The sequence below is a fragment of the Protopterus annectens genome, chromosome 3.part1 (assembly GCF_019279795.1).
Source record: "Protopterus annectens isolate FY-2018-M chromosome 3.part1, PAN1.0, whole genome shotgun sequence".
NCBI lineage: Eukaryota > Metazoa > Chordata > Ceratodontiformes > Protopteridae > Protopterus > Protopterus annectens.
The window spans coordinates 1,446,936,471-1,446,959,833 of NC_056732.1; the positions used below are offsets into that span (position 1 = coordinate 1,446,936,471).

Consider the following 23,363-nt stretch of genomic DNA (forward strand, 5'->3'; position numbering starts at 1 on the left):
AAAATGCATATGTAACAAAATTTTATAAATATATATATATATATATATATATATATATATATAAACATAAAATACAATAATACATAAGTAAAAAAACCTTCAACGTCTGAGGTTCCTAGATTTCAACTTAGGTTTTACAGGGACCTCATCATTGAGTCCGTGCCCACTATCACCTCTCAATCTAATGATCCACTTAGACTCAAGTTTCTCAGTACTATTCCTGATGTCACCTCCTCTTAATGTCTTGTGCACCCTCCCTATAACCAAAAACTTAAAAGTATGCTCAGTACCACTGCCAATGACATGTTTTGCAAGGGCATTAGTTTTATTCCCTCTGCTAATATAACAGATGTTCCTTTATTCTTTCTCTAGGTGTTCTTGCCTACATGAAATTTTGAACACAATAAACAGTGAGCCAAGTAAACAATGTGGGAGGAGCTACAAGTAGCAAAGACTTTGAACCTATATATTCTATCCTGGTCAGGGTGTGCAAAAGTAGAACTGCTGTCAATGTAAGTGCATACGTTGCAAGTGCCACATGCTAATGTGACATTACTGCTATAGTCATGCTTATTCTTTGTGTAACATAAGGTCCTTTTTAAGGATTTCATGTTCGTAAATACAAACCTGGGGGGTGGGCTCTAACACTCTGGAGATATCTTTGTCTGTCATAAGGACTTTCCAATGTTTCCTAATAACATTCATGTACATGGAAACATTACTAGAATAATGTAGTGGTACCCTTAGTTTACATTGTTTGTTCCTGTTATACATGACTCTGTCTGATGCAGGTTTTGAAAAATAAGGTTTAGCTGAGGTCCCCCCTCAAGTTTTTAACCCTCTCTACATTTTCTGCTGTTTCATGGTCACTATAACCTCTCATCCTTAAACAATGCTGTGCAGTTAAATTACTCCTGCCTGTTTGATATACCACCCTTATCTGTAAATTCTCAATACAATGCTTGCATGTTAATGTTTATTATACTGACTACTTTGCTATGTATTCACTGAAATTACATTATAAAATCTGTTAATGTAAATAATGAATGCATTAAATTTATGACCTTATTTATTTTATTTAACATTTGAAAGTCCAACTAGGACAGAGACTATTTTCAGCAGAGGCCAGGGAGAAAAATTCCACCTACAGACTCTGCACAGAAGGCATCTAAGCCAAAAATCGAACCGAAGAACCTCTTGCTGTGAGGTGACAATGTTAACCACTGCATCACTGCGCCACCCACCTTAGAGCTTTTCTCCCCAGGCCACATCTGAAAATGGGCAACTATGCCCAGTCAGAATTTCCTGGCAAACAAATATCATAAATAAATATAAAATAGCAGTGGAAGCAAGACAGGCTGGGAACAACTGACCTGTTAATATGACCTTAAATGTATAGAGAAATAGGAAGGCAAGAATTTTAAAAGCTATGGAAGTGAAAGGGACACAGGTCAAAAGGCAGCATTAATTGTCATCAGGTTAGTCAAATGAAAAAAGATTTAGACTTCTTGAAGGGTGGTTAAGTAAAGGTGCTAAAGGAAAGAAACTGTATTTTGTAAAAATGCAAATAAAAAAACGTCTGGAAGATTATATTCATTTGGAGTGGTTTGTGCCTGAAGTAAACTTGAGAAGAGATTCTTACTTGTTTACCAAATGGCTTTTTTTATTGTATGGAAAAAGGATTACAAGAGTGGGGATTGAAAGAAACCTAATGGAGCTCTTTGACTATGTCATAAGTGTATTAAATCAAAAAGGGGCAGTGGATATGGATTATTCAGATTATAGACTGAACTGAAATTGTACTGTATCATATATTAGTGAACAAATCAGACAAATATGGAGTGAGTCCTAGAGAGGCAATACAACTAAACACTGGTTAGACAACAGGACACACAGGGTTATAACAAAAACATTTCATTCACTAGAGAGAATAGCAATCAGTGCGGTGCCATGAAAGCCAGTGCTGGGGCTGATCCTTCTTCAATGTCATCATTAGTGACTTCATTTTTGAATGTGCACGTATTTATTAACTTACTTGTTCATTTACTTTGTGTGTGTGTGTGTGTGTGTGTGTGTGTGTGTGTGTATATATATATATATATATATATATATATATATATATATGGGTTCATGTCAATCGATCGACAACTCACTATATCGACATCCACTTCACCGACATCTGAAATACTCAACACCGCAAATCACGGACATTTAACAGGTAAGAGATTTAAATTTAGCTAATCATGCCTACCAGACATGCATAACACTGCCATACTTACTAAAACATGGTAGGCATGATTAGTGAATTTAAATCTTTCAGATGTCGATATAGTGAGTTGTCAATCGATTGACATGAACCCATATATATATATATATATATATATATATATATATATATATATATATACACATACATATAAACACACACACACATATGCATAAAAAGAAACTGCAGAATGCAGTAGAAGGAGAAAAGGTGAAGATGACTTGGCTTTTCAGTAACCTAAATTTGCATCTAGGTTAATGAAATGGTGATGATTTATTGGGCCTCTATGGCCCTCCTGTTTCCTGATTTTTTTGGGAAACTGTTTTCTTATTTTCTTGTCCCTTTGGCATCAAATCTTTGCTTGAGATATTTTTGCTGCAGTGCCTTCTTATTTATTTGACAACTACCCACTGTCTGTGAACCCATCTGTTCTAAAGTATGGTTTAGAAACTGTTTCTCACCGTGGTACCCTCTTGTGTTGCTTTCCAGGTAACCATACTCTCTTGTGGAAACTCACTGGTTTTCATTATTGTGATCCCTTGTTTGTCAAGCTTGTATTCAATCTCTACAGAACTCACAGTTTATCATTATGATATACTCATTTTTCTCACCATCAACCCATTTTAGGGAACCTACTAGTTTCTTATTTTGCCTTCTAGACCACCAAACTCTGAAAAAAAATCACTATTTTCTCTAAGGCATTGTCTTAATTTGCTATAATAGCAACCTAATCTTTTTTGGTATTTTTTTCAGCACAGTGCTTTTTGTTCTTACCTCTGCTCTTTTTTATCATGCTAGCATCAGTGTGGTGCTGGCTATTCACATTTTTTGTTTTTCTTTAGCAGCTGGTTCACTGTTTATATTTTATATATGTTTTGCTAAATGTTGGCTTTAAGGCAAAGACCTTTCATGTTGCAATGCTGCATACTTAGGCCTATCAGTTTCATATTTAATCCTGGCATCTGAGCTAGCATTTGACATTTGAGGCTTCTTTGCTGCTTGCACTGGTGGTTAGTTTTCATAGCCATACTTAGGTAGTTCTGTCAGCTGAAACACCAAAACAGACCCATATGTACAGTTGCAACAAGGGTGATATAACTATTACATGAAGCAAACTCTCGACAAGTTCATTTTTTGATGTGGGATAGGCACTTTATTCAGTATTACCAACACACTTCAGAAAAGAAAAATATTTTGCAGTACTTTGCCTTTCATTTCCTGTATAACATTTCCACTTCAGTGCTGCATATTATCTCAGTTATGACACTGTTTTTAATGCAAATGCTGCATTTCTTGCTGGACAGCAGTAAAATGTAACCACAGTACTTACTTTCCTTTATCTGTTCCTTAATAAACCATTCAAGTGTTTCAAAGAATTCCTACATACATATATGCATCTATACTATATATACATATAAATATATATATATATATATATATATATATATATATATATATATATATATATATATATATATATGGGTCCCCTTCAAAATCCTGAAAGCTCAAAATCCTGAATCTCAAAATCTCGAACTCAAAATCCTGAAAGCTCAAAATCCTGAAAACTCATAATACTGAATCTCATAATACCGAAAAACATACAGGACACCAACACAGACTGTATTGCAGCTACACTACACTGCATATACACTACTATCTATCCACTTACCCTAACCCAGACCCTAACCCTAAGGTCCGTCACTATCGCACACTCACCTCACCTGTGCCCTAACCCTAACTCACTTAACCCGCCCCTAACCCCAAATTCTGTCACTATCGCACAATCACCTTACCCGCACCCTAACCCTAACTCACTTAACCCGCCCCTAACCCTAACATCCATCACACACTCACCTCACCTGTGCCCTAACCCTAACTCACTTAACCCGCCCCTAACCCCAAATTCTGTTACTATCGCACAATCACCTCACCCGCACCCTAACCCTAACTCACTTAACCCGCCCCTAACCCTAACATCCATCACAATCGCACACTTACCTGACCTGCTCCCTAACCTGAATGTCCGCACAATCACACATCAGTGTTGGTGTCCTGTATGTTTTTCGGTATTATGAGATTCAGTATTATGAGTTTTCAGGATTTTGAGCTTTCAGGATTTTGAGTCCGGGATTTTGAGATTCAGGATTTTGAGCTTTCAGGATTTTGAAGGGGACCCATATATAAATATATATATATATATATATATATATATATATATATATATATATAAAATATAAAGATAATATCTATAGTCATAGATAGATAATATCTATAGATACAGATATACAGATAATACCTATAGAAACAGATATATGGATATACAGACAAATAATATCTGTATCTATATAGATATAGCTAGATAGATAATATCTATACAGATAAATAGATATTAACAGACACACATACACACAGAAACACTCACACATACACACATGATAATAACATTCAATGTCTCATAGTTAATATAGCTATTACAGATAGTCTTACCTGGTAGTTGTCCTGGAAATCCACTGTTAACAAAGCTGTCAGTCATGTCTCCAAACACAAAGATCATCAGTGGAAGTCCTGCTCCGTGAGCTACAGCCATTACTGTGCCGAACAACATGAGAATGATATCCTGGGAATCTGCATAGCGAAACTAAAAACATATTTCATTTGCATTGATAAACATTGATAAACATGGATTTGTTACTGAAAGTACAATACATAACATTCAATGTTACGTAGTTAAATATATAAAACAAAACAGTGAAATGTACTTCAAAGGTAACACAAGAAATGTAGCTCAGAGGCCCACGGGGAAAAGCTCCAAAAAAAAAAAAAAAGATACCCACCATTGTTAGGAGCATACAAGGGTGAAAACAGACCTATGAGTTTGACTAAAGATGCAGATAGTTCAAAAGGAAAATACCAACGTGCATGTGTATTAGAATATGGTCCTCAGGTACATAAGATTAAGAGAATTATGAATAATAATTGGAATATATTACTGGCGGATGATGAGTTGAAAGAGATAGTAAGTAATAATCCAACTTTCGTGTATAAAATGGGAAGTAATTTGAAAAAAACATTTAGAACAAGGTGGTACTAGTGGAAATATGAATGTTATTAACAACAAAAAACACACTAGCAAGTGTGGAAGTTGCAACCAGTGTCATGCTGTAATGGAAGATGAAAGCATTGTTTTGGAGAATATAAATAGTACCATCATAGGTTTTAGACATGGCAATTGTAATTCTAGTTTTGTGATATATATGGCGAAGTGCAGTATATGTCCTGGATACTATACAGGAAAGACAGAAAGACACTTTAAAAAGCGTATTTATGATCACCTATATAGTAGAAAAAGAAAAGATTCTAACAATGCATTATACAGACATATTGACAAGTATGGCGAGACACATACATTTAAATTTGCCATTTTAGAAAATATAAAACTAAATCTGAGGGGGGTAATCGAAAGACACCCCTAGGATATAAGGAAGTATGGTGGCAATTATTTACTGATGCCTCAACGCCGCCAGGTTTGAATGATTATATATCAATCAAACCTATACTGGCTATTAGACAATAAGTGAGAAGTTAATGGCATATAGCATGAGAAGAGGATATTATGTAGAATAAAATATGCATGGACACTTTATAATGAGGAAATACAGTATTCTACACAATCACAGATATAAGCTAGCTTAAGCATTACTGTTGATTTGTTAAAGGAATTGTAGATTTATGATAATGTTTTTAATAATTACTTAATGGTGATAAACATATAAACACATAAATATATGTATTAAGTTATATAAATTTTTTTAGAATCTAGTTTCTATATGTTAAGAAATTGCCATCAGTATATATTTTTATTTATTTTTTTAGAATCTAGTTTCTATATGTTAAGGAATCGCTATTAGTATGTTTGTAATGTAATTTAATTATAGCTTATTTTTATTAATTCTTAGTAATGATTGGAATTTTAAGGCACTAATATTTGTAAACAACAAATGCTTATGAGAGGTATTACTTTAAGGGCAGATTATAACCGTTTTTTTGGCGCCAAAAAATCTATTTAAATGGCTTTGATTCATGAAATTGTTGTTCTGAGGAAGCCCACTTATGCTGGGTGAAAGCACTACACAAGATATGAATTGTGTATTGGTTTTATAATAAAAGGATTGGTTTTAAACAGGATTTGGGCACAGTGGTTCGTCTGTCATTTCAACGTTGCACTTTTGGATTGTTATAAGATTAGGTTGGGTTCAACGTTTTTTTCATTCAATTTATTAAAAGATTTGCTTTTTTAGAAGCCGTGGTCTTTAGTTATGTCAAGATGCTTTATATGATTTAGATTGGCCTGCTGCAGGTTTTTTTATGTTACAGTCAAACTGAATTGTGTTTAAGTATTGACCTATGTGGTAATAAAAAAAAATGCTGATTTCAATTAGCAGTTGGTGGAATTGAAAAGCTGGGCCTTCAAAGTGATATTACTACACAGCCTATCTGGATTGTTATTAGTCTGAAGTAAAACTAATGATGGGCTCAGGAGCTAGATTAATCTTTTTGTTAAACATATCATTTTGAAGCGTAGCTTCAATTTTAGCTGTAAAACCATTGATTAGATGGTCTGTCCATCAGATGGACATGTTTGTACTTCATTTCCTGATACTATTCAACTGAGTAATGAGTGAGCTTATTTATTTAATACCTCCAATGAAGGTTTTATTTATTTTATTTACATTTGTTAACCGGATAGTGTCCGTTGGGGGTCATGGAGCTTGTTTGCAGCACAGACCCGGGGAGAAAAGCTCTACACACAATAGTAATGTCCAATAACAGTGCAAAATTACATACATATAATAATACATATAATACAAAATTATACATGTATATTCAAGACCAGAGATAGAATTAGTCACAGATTGTACTTGTATACAGCATTGTAGATAAGGAACATCAAATGAATGAAATTGATTGACATAGAATCATGACATAGTGACATTAGTCATAGCACATTGCTACAAAGTAGCTACAACTCTAAATGGGCAAGTTCCTTTGAGAGGGGAATAGAGAAAGTACTGGGAGGGAGGATGGATTATTCGGGATAACAGCAAGAGCAGATCCAGCTTGATTTGAGATGTTCTCTAGTTTTTGTTTCAAAGGAAGAGTAGTTGGGAGTGTTTTGAATGTGTTGGGGGGGGGCTATTTTATTAGAGTAGAGGGAGTCACCATGGTAGTTGTGTGACTGGGTTATTTTTAACATCAGTCTGTCTGAAGATCTAATGGATCTTGTACTGACATTAGGCTGAACTAGGGTGGAAAGTGCAGGGCATTGATTGGGGTTGTGAATGATTTGGTGTATAAAGGTAAGTTGGTTTAATGTTAACAAGTTGGGAAGCTCAAGCCAATTCAGTTCTTGGAGAGCAGAACATTGATGAGATTTATGGGGATGATTGCTGGCAAATTTTGCAATTTTATTATAGCAGGATGACAGATTGTTTAGGTCAGTTTTGCGCAGGGAGCAGTAGAGCAGGGTAGATAGAAGTTGGGAATGTAGCAGTGGCTAGTCTGGCTTGGTTTGTCAGAAAAGCTCTTGCACGGTAGAGATCCAAGTATGGCATGGAATTTTTTGATTGCGAGGGAAATGTGAATATCAAATTTCAGCCAGTCATCTAGAGTTTCACCTAGGAGTTTGGTATGGTTTGTGGGTTCAGTTTTGGTTCCATTGGTGGAATGAATAAAGAGGGATGGAGAGTGGTTACTGGATGGTTTGTTAGTGAAAATCATTAGTTCGGTCTTATTAGAGTTTAGAATGAGCTGGTGGTTGGATAGTTAAGTTTCTATTTCCTGAAATAATTTTCAAGTCTTATCTTGAAGTTCTTGGAGGGTGGAGGCAGAGCAGATAAGGGAAGTATTGTCTGAGTATTGTATGATTGTAGCAAGTTGGATTGCTGAGTTTATACTATTAGTAAATAGGATAAAAGGGAGGGGTCCAAGTAGGGACCCTTGGGGTATACCAGTAGACACTGAGAGCAGAGGAGAGAGATTTTTCTCCCATTTGGTGGCCTGTTTGTGGTCGGATAGGTAGCTCTGAAACTATGTAATTGTTGATGAACTGAGACGGTAAGTGGCAAGTTTGTTTAGGAGAAGTTGGTGGGAGACAGTGTCAAATGCCTTTGACATGTCAAGGAAAATTGCTGAGACTAGGAGACTATTGTTCATGAGGTGATGAATGGTGTCGGTAAATTATATTAAGGCTGTGTTACGGCTATGCTTTGGCCTAAAGCCATGCTGGGAGTGGGACAGTAGGTTGTTGGTGATGAGGTGATTTTGGAGTTATTGGTGAATACATTTCTCTAGGATTTTAGATATGGGTGGGAGGATGGCAATGGGATGATAGTTTGTGATTTCTCTGGAGGGGCCGCCTTTGTGGAGGGGGATGATGTGTTATTTTTCAGAGGTGCGGTACATATTGTTTGCAGACAGAGTGATTGAGCATTTGGGCTTCAGACCAGTTGTTTTACATTAGGAAGGTTTGTGGCATGCACTGTGGTGGCAGGACAGGTAGCTTTCATCCTTCTAAGTTGGGAACTGCTGATTGAGAGCTCAGTGTCTGTTATTCCTAAAGTGTATTAGTTCTGGTTTATGCACTTGGGCTTCAGGCCAGTTATTTTACATTAAGAAGGTTCGTGGTCTGCACTCTTGTGGGAGGAGAGGCTGGACTCTGCCCTTCTGAGCTGGGAATTTCTGGTTAAAGGTTTATAGTGCCTGCATATTTGAACTGTTTCTTACTGAAATTGGTACACCTTGTTTGCTGTAGCATAGACTAGATCCAGGCCTGCTGAATCTAGCTTTGTTTGTATGCTTGTTGTTTGTTTGCTTGTTATTTCCCTGGAACGCTAATTCCTCCTAAAACGCGGCTTCTCAGCGCTTCTGTGGATCCCTAGTGATATCTGCATTGCTTACTGTACTTATTTCCTTGTTTCACTTGAAAGAAAGTTGCTGTTTGTCGTTTTTGCATTTAAGTTACCTGTAACACATTGCACTTAAGTTACCTGGCACTTGCTCACTAAAGCAATTATATAAATCAGCACTAAAAATTAAAAGCACTACACCCTCACTCCCCATTGGCTCTTGTTTTCAATTATAAAGGAATTCCCAATATTATTCTAGCATGTCTAAAGGTCAGTTGTCAATCTCCTCTCCGGTCCAGCTGGTGAACCTGGGAATCTTGAGGCAATGTTACAACTGCCTCATGTACACAGACAATCCTCTCCTCCTCCCAACAAATTCCAACACATGTGAGAGATGCAACCATATAGCCAAACTGGAGGCTAAGCTCTCTCAACTCAGTACTGTCATAACCAGTCAGGAGGAGAAGGAAACCACACTCACTACAATTCCAGTCTCACATAGACCTACCACGACAGCAAACCAAACACATAATCACATAAAAACATACTCGGAGGCTCTGAATAAAGATCTGCCTAAGCAGCAGAGACCTCCAAAGCAGACACCCAAGCAACCGCTACCCCAAAACAAAACACGTGCAACACATATCTCACAAAGCCAGTGTGCCGAACAGTCACAGCCCTTAAGGCTAAACAACACACCTGATACACTTGTAATAGGTGACTCTATCGTCAGGCACACTGACGTCCCACTCACCAGGCTGAACAAAGAGAAGGTCATGGTGAGCAGCCTGTCGGGCACTAGGATCCGCCACATAACACAAGCACTCAGGTCACTCCAAGGCAAGTACAAATATGATTCAGTCATTGTCCATGCTGGTGTGAATGACCTGAGACGTACCTCCCTGGACTACATGAAAAGAGACATAGAGGAGCTCTCTGAGCATGAAGCCCAGGCCGGTATGACCCTGACCTTGACTAGCATCTTACCCTCACCAACAATGATGCCACAACATGAAGACAAGATGATCAATTTCAACAATTGGCTTAAGTACTGGTGTCATTCAAAGGGGATCCAATGCCTGTCAGCCTGGGATGATATGCTCGACAAGCCACGATGCTTTGCTAGGGATGGCTTGCACCTGTCACCCCTGGGCTTTCAGATATTGGCAAAGGTTCTTGCTACCCCCATAGTGCCTTTTTTAGGCAAGGCTCAAAAGACAAACCCACCTCCATAGGTATCACAAGGGATAAGAAACTAAGAGTAATGCTACTCAATGCCAGAAGTCTAAACCTCAAGATGCACGCACTTGAAACTCTCCTTAGCATGGAGAACATCAATATCTGTGCAGTAACAGAAACCTGGTTCAGGGCTCCCGAGAGCACCCCAGCACTACCAGGTTATACCTCATACCATGCTTTTCGGCCCCAAAACTTGGACCGAACCAAAAAAAGGAAGGGGAGTAACGATATTCATCAAAGATACCCACACCTCCAGGTTGGTGGCAAAGCACGAAGCATCAGAGACTATCCATGTGCAACTAACAGTGGGTAAAACTGCCTTCCAGTTTATAGCCTGCTACAGACCACCCTCCCAAACACAGGAACCCCACTCAGCCTTCCTGAGAACACTAACACTGGAAAATATGAAGGTCTCTCCAAACACCATTATATTGGGCGACTTCAACTACCCAAACATAGACTGGGAGCATTACTCTAGCTCCAACACCCTAGCCCAAAGGTTCCTAGAATTCATAAACTCAAATGCTATGGAACAACTTGTTACCACTCCCACAAGAGGGGAAAACATACTGGACCTGATCATCACCAACATGGGGACTCTATGCTCCAGACCAGAAGTGTATCCCTCACTGGTAAGATCAGACCATAAACTGATCTCACTGGATATTCACATCCCGACCCCACCCCATTCCCAGAAAACCACAGTGAAAAACTTCTCTAAAGCAAATTTCACACTCCTCAAAACTGAGGTGGAATCCTTCAAAGCCCCCGGGCCTGTGGAAAATACGGCCCAGACCGCAGAATCCTTTATAAATGCATTCTATGAACACCTTCAGGAATGCATGGATCACGCAATCCCAAATAAAACCAAGACCCAATCCTCCAAAGGCAGACAACCTGTCTGGTGGACCCCAACCATAAACAAACTATACAATAGAAGGAGGAAGCTACTACATGATAGAGCAAAATCCCAAAAAGGGAAGGCATCTCTGATCAGTATTAGCAAAAAACTAAGGGCACTCATAAAATCGTCTATGGCCAGCTTCGAGGGAAAAATTGCACAGGACACTAAGGATAATCACAAGGCTTTCTTTAGTTATGTTAGGAACCTGGGTGGGAATTCCCAGATATGCTCAGAATTAGTTCAAAATGACAAAAAATACACCGAACCCACAGACATTGCCAACATCCTAGCTGACAGGTTCAGCGCAAACTTCTTCACCCCCTCCCCACCAAAAGGGCAAATATCTATCCCAGCAGAGTGCTGCCCCCCTGACATCTCAGATGCTCAGGTAATAGCTGCCCTCTCCAAAGCAAAAAACACAGCATCAATGGGACCAGACGGTGTCCCGGGCTGCGTCCTACATGAACTCCAAGAAGAGCTAAACCCAAACATAAAACTACTGTTCAATCTTAGCCTTACTACAGGATATGTACCCAAAGAGTGGTGTACAGCAACAGTGGTCCCTCTCCACAAAGGTGGTGCCTCAACGGACCCTGGAAACTATCGCCCCATAAGCCTGACTAGCTTGGTCTGCAAAGCTATGGAAAGGATCATCATGGACCTCATAAATAAAGGTATTGGGGACCTACAGACACTGGATCCTACCCAGTTCGGCTTTGTTAAGGGCAGAACCTGCCTCTTAAACCTGGTCAACTTCTTTGAAACAGTCACCAAGGCCATTGACGAAGGGAAGGTGGTCCACACAGCCTACCTGGACCTTGCAAAAGCCTTCGATACAATACCCCACTTGGGCATTATAGATAAGCTCACCAGCTTAAATATAAACCCCTGTGTCACTAGATGGGTTGCAAACTGGCTCAAGGACAGAACCCACATGGTTAGAATTGCTGGAGCCATGTCGGACTCCAAACCAGTTACAAGTGGCGTCCCACAAGGCTCAGTCCTGGGACCTCTCTTGTTTGGTATATATTTCTGTGAGGTACAGGCCAACACAGAAGGACTGTGGCTGACCAAGTTCGCAGATGACTGCAAACTGGGCGCCATAATCGACTCTCCAGCCGACACAAGCATCCTCCAAAAGGGCCTCATAGAAACAGACAACTGGTGCCAGAGCCATGGCCCCAAGCTAAACACCAAAAAGTGTATAGTCATCCCCTTTGGCAAAAACAAAGTACCCACAAATTACCACATAGGTGGTAATCCATTAAGTACAGAAGAAGTAATTAGGGACCTGGGGACCCAAGTTGATAGCAATCTCTCATTTGACAACCACGTGGCCAAAGTGGTTAGAAAAACATTTTATATAGCCCACCTAATCATGAAGGGATTCACATTTAGATTAGGGGAGGTCATCATGCCTCTTTACTCATCCCTCATCAGGCCCATAATCGAGTACAATGCCCCTTTTGGGATGTACCTTACCAAACACCTGCAGCAACTGGAAAGACCCCAAAAGTATCTCACCAGGAGGATCAAAGGGCTCAAACAGATACCATATGCTGCCCGGTTAAAGAAACTCCAGCTCTACTCAGTGGCATACCGCCTGCTCAGAGGCGACCTGTGCCTGACGTATAAAGCCATGTCCAACCCGGAATTAAGGGACATGCTGCACCTCAAAAAATCCAAATCCCATCGAGCTACACGCTCGAGAGACTTGAACCTCAGCACTGAAATAAATAGGACATGCTGGAGGGACAGATTCATAACCCAGGGGCTCCCTTCACTCTGGAATAAAATCCCAGTCCAGGTTAGGCAGAGTCCCTCATTGACTCTCTTCAAGAGGAATCTTGATGAATGGATGGGAGATCGTAGCTTTACCCCGGGTATCACTTCTGTGTCACTGTTAGACTGAAGCACAGTATACTAACCTCGAAAAAGGGCATAGCAAAATTAATTTAAAATGGGTGGTGAAAGCCAAACATACTCTGGCTAGGCTTATAAATGCCTTAGGGCAGATAGCCTAGTATGAACCTATGAACCTATAAGGATAGAGATATGATAGGCAATAGATGGAACAGCGATATTTAGAAATACATTGGGGAGTTGGTCTGCAGCAAGGCAGCATGGTTTAAATTTGCTGAGGAACTTTTTTATGTAGGAGGTTTCGATAGGTTTAAAGGAGAAAGAGTTAGCGATGCTAGAGGTAGAGGAGGGGACTGAGAGAGGTAGGTTTTAGTGGTTATCTAGGAGGGAGGTGATTGAGTTAATAAAGTGGGAGTTGAATTGGGATGCTATGGATTCGGAGGTATTGGATGTGGAAGGGGTGGCGGTGGATGTTTTACCTGCTTTAAGGAGGTAGTTAATAGATTGCCAGAATTTGTGAGGGTTGTGAACGAACTTTACTTGAGAGGTTTGGAAGTGGTATTTTTTTGTCATTTTTTTATACATTTCTTTGTTTAGTTCCTTAGCTGCTGATATGAGGGGCGATCATTTTTGTTACTTGTGGATTGCGATAGGGCCTTAGCTCTATCTCTTTGTTTGATAAGAAGTTTAGTGTCATGGAAAAGCCAAGGTAGCTGTTTGGAATTTATACGTATTTTTCTTATGGAGGGGCCAGACTATTTAGTAAGTCAAGGAATTTATTATTAAAGAATTCAACTGCAAGGTGCAGGTTGAGTATTTTTAGTGGTGATCAATCACATTGCTGTAGCAGTAGGTTGAAAGTATTGGGGGAAAAAAAATGTCTTACAGTGAGTGTATGTGAAGGGAGAAATATATTAGGTTTGAATTATTTTTCTTAGTAGGAAAGTGGGGGTATGGTCACTACGGCTGATTGGAAGGCAGCCTGCTTGATAGCTCAGGTTAGGTTTATTAGTTAATATCCAATCAAGTAGAGACTCTTTTTGAGAGTGTTTGTCGGTACGAGTGGGACAGTTAATAATTTGGGTATAGTTCTATAGATTGATACAGCTAGTAGGGCAGTTGGAAGAGCAGGAAATTCAGTCAAGATTAAAATCACCTAGGATGATAGTTTCTTGACTGAAAGTGGGGAGTACCAGGAGAGGAGATGTTCAGTGCTGGGAAGATTCTTTCCTGGGTGCAGGTAAACGGCTATGATAATCATGGCTTTGTGTGAGCTAATATGTATGCGAGTTAATATATTTGTGTGACAAAAACATGAATAAACAGAAATGATTAAAAGTGGACAAATCAATATTATGCAAAGACAGTACAACTGTACCACTGCTGGGAGAAGCAGAGTAAAAGGAAAAACAAACCGTGATTAAATTAACCAAACATATGGAGAGATGTAACGCAGTATATAGGAGTGAGGTAGATGAGAAGTTAAAGCTGTCATTTTGTAATATATTTCTTAGAACTGTGAGGGGTTTAAGGAGGCTAAACCTGACCTGAAATCATGTGACTGCAGAATGCTGCTGCTGGTAGCAAATAATTTAGTAAACAGAATTTGTGGCAGGGTGGAACATGGTAGAACACTTGCAGTCATATTTCAGGGCTAAATGTAGGGGATTCTATGCAGGGACTGAGTTAGTTCAGATGCACATACGAAACAGAGATGCTGCATACAAGTATGGTGATTAAGTGGCCATTGGTGACAGTGTAGACAGGACAGTTAGTCATCAACAATAACAGGAATATGTGCAAAACAGAGTTAGAAGGTATGATGTCTGGGGCAAAGTTTAATGGAATAGGAAACTAAAACCCCTCAAAAGGGGAAACAGCAATAGTAGATGGGGAAACAAGTATCCACTATGATGTGAGCAATAGGAAGGAAATACATCAAAAACTGGGATGTGAAGAACCTACATGACTTAAGGGTATAAAAAGTAATCCAGAATTAATGACACAGTATTGTCATAGAAAAGCCAAGATGAAGGGAAAGAACAGTGTATTGGTGTGGCAGTTGGTGTACATTTTACTGGGAGATTCTATCATAGGTGGTATGTAATGATAAAGAAAGAAAAAAGAAAGTTTAACTAAATACATATATAAATGTTAATGTTTATGTTTATATATATATATATATATATATATATATATATATATCCATATCTATATCTATATGGGTCCCCTTCACATGGTCGACATTCCAAAATGTCGTAGACCATATGGCCGAGACCATATGATCGACATTTGAAATGCCGACCATGTGGAACTGGCATTTCTGTACAGTGAGGGATGGAAAGATATAGTGTGATCTCGGAGTTGGTATATTTAAGTTACGGGGGTGTGGGGGTTGCAGGGGGGCTTGCCCCCCCTGGTAGCAGTGTTAAGGTAAGTATTTGTTGTTGTTTTTTTTTTGTTTTTTACATGTTCGACATATCAAATGTCGATACATTTTGGAATGTCGACCATGTAACGTAGACCCATATATATATATATATATATATGGGTCTACTTTCATAGACCGAAGCGCCACTTTACCGACACCCGGAAGACAGAGACGGAACGACCGAACAGGTAGGTTACAGCGATATCCCGGCGGAGAGACCGACAACGGCAGCGTGTGAGCGCGATACGGTAAGTGTGCGAAAGTGACAGATGTAGTATTGGGGAGCGGACAGGTAAGTGTACGATACTGAGGGATTTTAGGATAGTGTGTGGAAAATGTGAGTGTGCGGTGGTGTCGGACTAAGGGTTCCGGTGAGGTAAGTGTGTGGAAGTGACGTAGAGCTGTGTAGGGTAGTGTTAAGTGTGTTAGGGTTAGAATGCGGGTGGAGTGAGTGTGCGATAGTGATGGGCTGAATGTTTTAGGGTGTGTTAAGTGAGTTAGGGTTAGGGTGCAGGTAGGGTGAGTGTGTGATAGTGACGGTGTTGGGGTTTAGGGGTGTGTTAAGTGAGTTAGGGTTAGGGTGCGGGTTGGGTAAGTGTGCGGTAGTGTCGGACGTTAGGGTTAGGGTTTAGGTTAAGGTTAGTGGATATGTTGTTGTGTGCAATGTGTATTTGGCGTTTTTTGTGTCGGTGTTTTGGTGTTCGGTATGTTGAGTTGTCGGTGTGGTGTGTTGTCGGTTGTTTGGGGTGGGGAAAATGTGTGTCGGTGATTAAATGCGTTCGGTCTATGAAAGTAGACCCATATATATATATATATATATATATATATATATATATATATATATATATATATATATTTATTATTTTTATCTATTGCCTTTGCTGACCAGGAAAGTCTGACTGGGAAGAAAACCCCTTTTCATCAGTAGACTTCGAAAAAAAGCTCCACAAGATATACACAGGAAGCAACATGCATCCATACGTGGTGTGATGAATCATTCAAGTGTATAATAATGAGAAAGAAATGATGACTCTTTGACTATACAATAGTGAGAAAACAAAGGCATTGGCAAGATACTTAAGAATATTTAACACACAAAAAACAGTTGTGTAAGTAAACATACCATATCAGTAGATGCTGATTAAATTAGAGGTACAGTAGCCTAAGGTATATGGGTTATATTCTGCCTAAGATATACTGGCCATGCAGTCTCTTGCAGCCTTGGGCTCCTACCACCTGTACCCAGGTTGCTAGTTGCATTAGCTCATAAGTGGACAAAAACAGCCACCCAGGGGCTTTAAAATTTTCTTGCCAACTATAAAAGGGAGGCAACAGGCTTCAAAAGGAATGGAAAGTTATAGACAGAGATATAGAAATTCTTACCCTAGTATAAACATAGACACAAAAATGGATGGGGTCTGGGTACTGCAGCAGTGACTTAATTGAACATCTATATGTTACAGCAAATTACAAACACAGCTGTACTAAGTTCACTCATAGGTTGGGAGGACGAAGGATGAGAGTCCAGGAGCCCCAGTGAATGGTATTAGCAAAGCGTATTCCAGACCTAGAAAGGGAATCGAGTTTATAGTGCTTTGCAAAGGTGTGTAAAGAGGGTCAAGCAGTTGGCCGTGTAATGTTTCTGTAGCCAACCGTTTCTAAAAAGCCATAGAAGAAGCCAAGACCCTCGCAGAATGAGCCTTGACCTGCCTAAAAGTGTCTCATCATGGTAGGAAGGACAAAAAGAAATTGCAAGGCACAACCATCTTTAAATAGCCTGCTTTAACACTGGTTGCCCTTTTTTCTTACCTTCATAGGAAATAAACAGCTGTTCAGCTTTAGCTTTCCTGAAAGGTTTATTTCTGTCAAGAAAATACTTGAGCTGAATGTGCCTGCCCAGAGTATGAAGAATCTTTTCTCCTTTAATACCTGCTGCATCTCATTAGAAAAAAAATGTCTAAAGGAATTAAAACCAAGTCACCCAGGCAGTCAGTTGCAGTTGTTTGAGAATGAGATGTATTGTATTTTATAAGTACATTAATTGTATGAAGACACTTGTGGCAATTGCCCTGTGTGAATTTTATAAGAAGGGAGAACCACTAATGCCTTGGCCAAAAAAGAGTCATCATAATGATTCCTGGGGAGTCTGTCTGAATCTACAGAATGGCCCGTGATATCAGTGGAAATAACAGAAATGCATTCAGGAACATTCCCATCTTAGGGAATGAAAAGACATCTGTTTTCCAGGCCTGCTTGCAAGGAATCTTCAGTTATTTGCTTTAAAAAGAAGCAAACCAATCTACTTGAGGAACTCCCCATAAATGGATCAATTGCTGGAAGACACCCTGATTCATTTTCCATTTGTAAGAGTCTGTCCTGGTAATGTTCAACTTGTTTGCCACAACATTTTGCTCTGACAGAATATGAGAAGCTTGAAGGGTTAAACATTGCTGAATTGTTACCTCCGAGGCTGTCATAGCCAGCTTACACAGGTGGGGGTTGAAGGTATGGTACAAACTGTGGTGGATAAGTGCAATTTGAAGAAAAGGGAAGGTGATTATGCTGGAGGGTACGTTGGGCTAGCAGAGGGGTTGAGGTATATGGGGTGGGTGTTAAGAGCATATTGGAAAATAGCTACAAGCTGGAAGATTGAGCATAAGCTTGAAGACGAAGAAAGTCAAAAAGTATTTGGAGCATATTAGTGGAGAGGGGAAAGTAAGAGATGTACAGAAAAAACATGTAAGTGTTATATATTGTTCATGAGAGTGAATGTGTTTAGAATAAGACTACATAAGAATGGAGTAAGTGGAAATGTAAAAGAGAAGAAGTCAGGCAGGGACAGTTTAAAATGTATTTGAAGGTAGAAAAAGATGTGTGATGATTACAGAAGGACGAAGCTAACTTTTCATTGGGTGTCATATGTGGAAGGAGATTGGTGAGTAGGAGTTTCTAAGATGGACCAGGTAGTGAGGGTAAAAGTTGTTTGGGATTAAAATAATGTGGTAGTGACTGTAGGAATGAATACATTTGGTAAGAAGAAGTAAGCAAAAAGGGGATGAAAATACAGGATGTTAATTTGTACTTCTAAGTGATAGGGAGCACAGTTGGAATTTTTTAAAGGAAAGGGCCTGCAGGTATGAGTGAGGGCTGATGCAGATATGTATGACTAGTAAGTGTGACAGTTTGCTATAAGCAAAGAGCTGGAGTATGGTACAGTTAGGAGTGAGGGTAAAATCAGGTGGTATGTGTAGTCAGTGATATGATTTATTGTCTAAGGGAGTGGAGAGTAAGACAAACAGTTACACATGTGCTGGTAGAGCGAAGGCTTACTTTAAGGGGGAGTGGTGGGTAGGAGGAAGGGGGAGGAAAATGAACAGGAGCGGCCTTAGGTCAACTGGTGTCCTAGGCAAAAGGGCTCCACGGCGCCCTCCACGGCACCACCCGGTGCCCCCATCCTGGTCTACCTACAATAGATAAATACTGAAAAAGCACCCCTGCTACAGCGGCACCCTAGGCAGCCACCTAGTTGGCGTATGCCTAAGGCCGGCTATGTGAAGAGTATAAAAGTAATGGCCACGGAGGTAGCTGGGGAACTGGTGGTGGGAGGGGAGTGAAGTGGGCAACACCTTCTGCAAGTTGGAGTCAATCACAGCAGGCATGTGCAGTAACTACTAGAAGCTGCATAGCCAGCAAGTTTTGAGGTCCTGCTTAATTTAAATGGAATTGAGTGACTGAAATGTGAAAACTGTTGTGGTCTAAGATAATCTAGTATAAGCAGAGCCACAGAGAAGAGGAAAGTTTGCAGTAACATACTCCAATAATCACAAAAGTTAGCAAAGACCTTGTTATAAATTATGTGATAAACATTCACAAACTCTCATGGTTTTCTTACTACACAAGTAAGTAATTATGTATTAGAGATCAGTGGTGATCTTCAGGGAGAAACACAACAGTCTGAGGCACCATACTGTCACCAGGCAAGCTGCAGCAGCCTAAAACATGCATTTTGCAAATAAGAAGGACGTATATTTATGAGTTTCCTCTAACAGGTGAGGGAATCCATACAGGCTATAACACCTATAGAGCAAAGCAGAGAGAATGTTTATTAAATAATGAAATAAAAGTTACCTTTCCTGCATACCACTTTCCTGTGGATCACATGAAGATTTATAAAGAACAAACAGCAAATTAACTTTTTTTGAAAGTGTTTTGGAACTAGTGGGACACACCTCATGTGACTGAGTAAGCAAGGACAGGTTGTATGGGTACTGGCACAACTGAAATTACACAGCAGATAGAAGTGGAACTTGGGAGCTTGACTTGAAGGAAGATTGTGCAGTAACATAACGTGTTGATGCATGTAGAGAAAAGGGAAAAAAATCAGAATTCATTGACTGGCTGATATGAGAAGCGTTATGAGTTGTAAGTATCTAAGGAAAGCCAGCTCCACTACCATAGAGAGATAAAGCCCTGATTATGACCTAGGTGACCCCAGTTTGAATAGTGGCTTGGGCACTTGTTGAGACAGGATGTGGGACACAGAGGAATAATATGGCTTTGCTGACTCACCGCTCTTCAAGGGAGTGTGGCAGGCACATGTCCAGGCACCATTAACATTGTAGAAATCCCACTGGAAACCCAATAACCAGTGAGAGTAGTGTCTTAAAGGGGAAACAGGTCAATAATGAGGGGTTACTTCCCCCACAGAAATGAGTGGCTCTTCCTTCCTGATGTCTAATGTACGCCAAAGTCTGGGGTGGTTAAGGGCATGCAAAGAAAGATTAGAGTCATAAAGCTGAAAAACTCCTGCCCTCAGATAAGTGATGCCTCACCTTCCTGAGTAATGAATGCCTGTGAGAGGGAGGAGAGCTTGGTGGTCCGTGAAGCAGGGAGTAAAAAAAAGGAAGCAAAAAAAAAAAAAAAAAAAAAAAAAAAAGATGATCAAAAGCTACATAATGTGGATCAAAGACATCCAAGTTTGTTTAGGAAGATACTCTAAAAGATGCATAAGACAACTATATTAAAGGAAAATTTTCTTTAAAAATGAAAAGAGGATTGGGAAATGCACTAGTAAATACTATGGGAAAGTGGCAGGAAGTAAAATCAGTGGGGATTTGGGATTGCAATTAAAAAAAAACACACACTTGCAACAAAGTGTAAAGAAGCTGAAGTTAATCCTTTCAGTACACGTGAAGTAGTAAGTGAAAACATTATTGCTCATATGCTTTTGTATGTTTTGGGGTATTGTGAATGAAAGCGACTGCACAAACATGCTTGAAGTATTTAAGGCAAAAGGCATGCAGTATAACTTTTATTATTAATTTAAAAAAAAAACAAGGGGGAATTTATATGGTTTATGCTGCAGTGGTGCACTGGTTAGCATTGTCACCTCACAGCAAGAAGTTTTCCGGTTCGATTCTCAGCTGGAGCGCCTTCTGTGTGGAGCCTGCATGTCCTCCCCTGCGATCTTGTGAGTTTTAAAGACATGCAGGTAGCTGCATGTGTGTGCCTTCTGTGAAGGTTGGGTGCCAGGCTGGCAACTCAACACCATCAAAACTCCACTGCCAATCAATCTGCAGACCGTTTATGTGCTGTGGTGACCCCCTAACTGGGAAAAGCGGAAAGACATTGCTTTTTATAGGTATATGCTTAAGTAGACACCTTGTTGGTTTCTTTAAAGACTGGAAAAGGGAAGATAGGAAAGATAATAAACCTGAACATCCTGCATTAATCATTTCTTTAAGTATACCTTTTGCAGTATTGCATCAGTTGAAATGCTTTTTTTACATAGTTTTTCTGTATAAATAAATCTTCCAATCTGTACCATTATAAACTTATGTTAACTACTGAGTGATCTGAGGTGATGAGGTGTGCCACAGTATGCAGGACAGGCATAGATTATACTTCATGATTATGCAGACTCAACTGTATCTGACTCCATTTTACCTTTTCTCTTCATAGGGACATTGCAGAATTACTAAGGCTGTTCACATGCTCATGAGGACAGCTGAAGTCTGCTAGGGATTGCAGCAGACTGGGCAGACCAATGAGTTCACAGCTACCTGAGGCTTGGTTACATGGATTTGCTGATTTATGTGCTCAAGCATTACTACAATACATAGAAATAAGCATTTAACAAATCCTAATTTGCATACGGTATGTGTAAATTACCCTGGATTTATGCAAATAAGTTTGACTGCCATATTAAGAGTGCCATATTAACTTGCAATCACTCAAGATAGACATTAAAGAGTTTGGAAAACCACACACTTAAGTAATTAATAAACAGCAAAAATGTTAGAAATTATTAGGAAGCAGTTCACATTGACGGTAGATAGTGTTTATTTGGAGAATTGTGGCTTTTATTGATCTGACAGACAAAGATGATTTATGTAAATACTGATGAAGTGAGTGTTACTTCTGAATTCCTGACAGCAGCACTGAAAATATATGTGGAAGTAGCTATAACAGCAATGTGAAAGGTATTTTATGAATTTGTTTCAAAGTATGATGATTATGCTAGACATGACAGAAGCACATCGTTTGTATTGACTGTAGTGTAATGTACAGCATTTCAGAAATGTATTTTTGCATAAAGATATATGCTGCTTTACTGGGGATTTCTGTCACTCCTGATTGAAAAATGACAGTATGAATTCAGGAAAGTGTTAGGGGAAGAAAATAAGTCAGCAAAGTACTTGCAATTATAGTATGAATGTGCTGTTGATGCTGCACAGATTACTACAACACAACTTTAGCTCTCTGGATTGGGACTTTACATGTGGATATGAATATGGGTGTTGTGTCATTGAAACTGGTTTTGTATTTAGATCTTTGATTTACCTGTGATGAAAGCAGGCATGCTTTCTTTGCTGTGTTGTTTGGCTGATGAGTGGATCAAACATTTCAGTATATAACTTTGATATTAATGTTGCAGCATAAGGTATCCAGACAGAAGGAGGACAATTTTAGCCATGGGGAGGGATTTTCATCTTCACGGCAGCCCTTAGGACATACAGCAAACACCTGTTTGGAAAAGGGGGGCCCAGATAAGCTGGAAGGTCAAAGCCCTGGAACCATCTGGCTATGGGTATAAATGCTGTTAACGGAAGGAACCACACATTAACACAGTGTAGAGGGCTAATTACACAGTAGGATGTGTCACAGCAAAGGCAAAAATGTAATTTCCAGCAAAGGCAGGCAGAATGCAATTTCCTATAGCGGTACAGGGGCGGGGGACTCAAACATTTTTTCCTTTAATACCTGATGAGGAGTACTTCCTCTCCATTCACAAGGATGACTATGACATAGATGACATAGATGACAATGGCACTGGTATAAAAAGAGATGGTGTGGGAAGTGGCTGTCACCTATGCCTGCAGCATCAACAGACATCTAACAATAACATGTTAATATAGAGAACTGACTGCTGAAATGGAGCAGGGTGTCCTCTGGTACCTGCGACCACCATCGAGGTGGAGAAGACAACAGTGTACACCTCCGAAGGGAGGCCCTGCATGGCAGGAGGGGAGGGCGCTGTATACCCTGCCAGGATGGCATACTCTCCCCCTCCCATGCAGGGAGTCTGTCACCTGCAGGGCAGACGGCGGACCGCACCACTGCTCAGGCACCTCCTTCATGGCTGTCCCCTCGGGGCAGCAGAGGAGTGCCCATACCTCCTGCCACACAGACAGGACCCCCCTCCCACCACCAGGAGGCAAGGGGGAAAGATGCCACCCCACCTCTCACTCCCCC

At 39.9% G+C, this 23,363-nt stretch overlaps 1 protein-coding gene across 1 annotated transcript in view; it reads right to left on the reverse strand.

Moving 5' to 3' along the window:
* The window catches only part of ABCB1 (ATP binding cassette subfamily B member 1), a 1,009,232-nt gene that overhangs the window by 786,800 nt on the left and 199,069 nt on the right, over window positions 1-23,363 (reverse strand). The window contains exon 6 of the mRNA XM_044067521.1: window positions 4,754-4,904. Within this exon, the coding sequence (XP_043923456.1) occupies window positions 4,754-4,904 (151 nt within the window). The remainder of the gene's footprint in view (window positions 1-4,753; window positions 4,905-23,363) is intronic.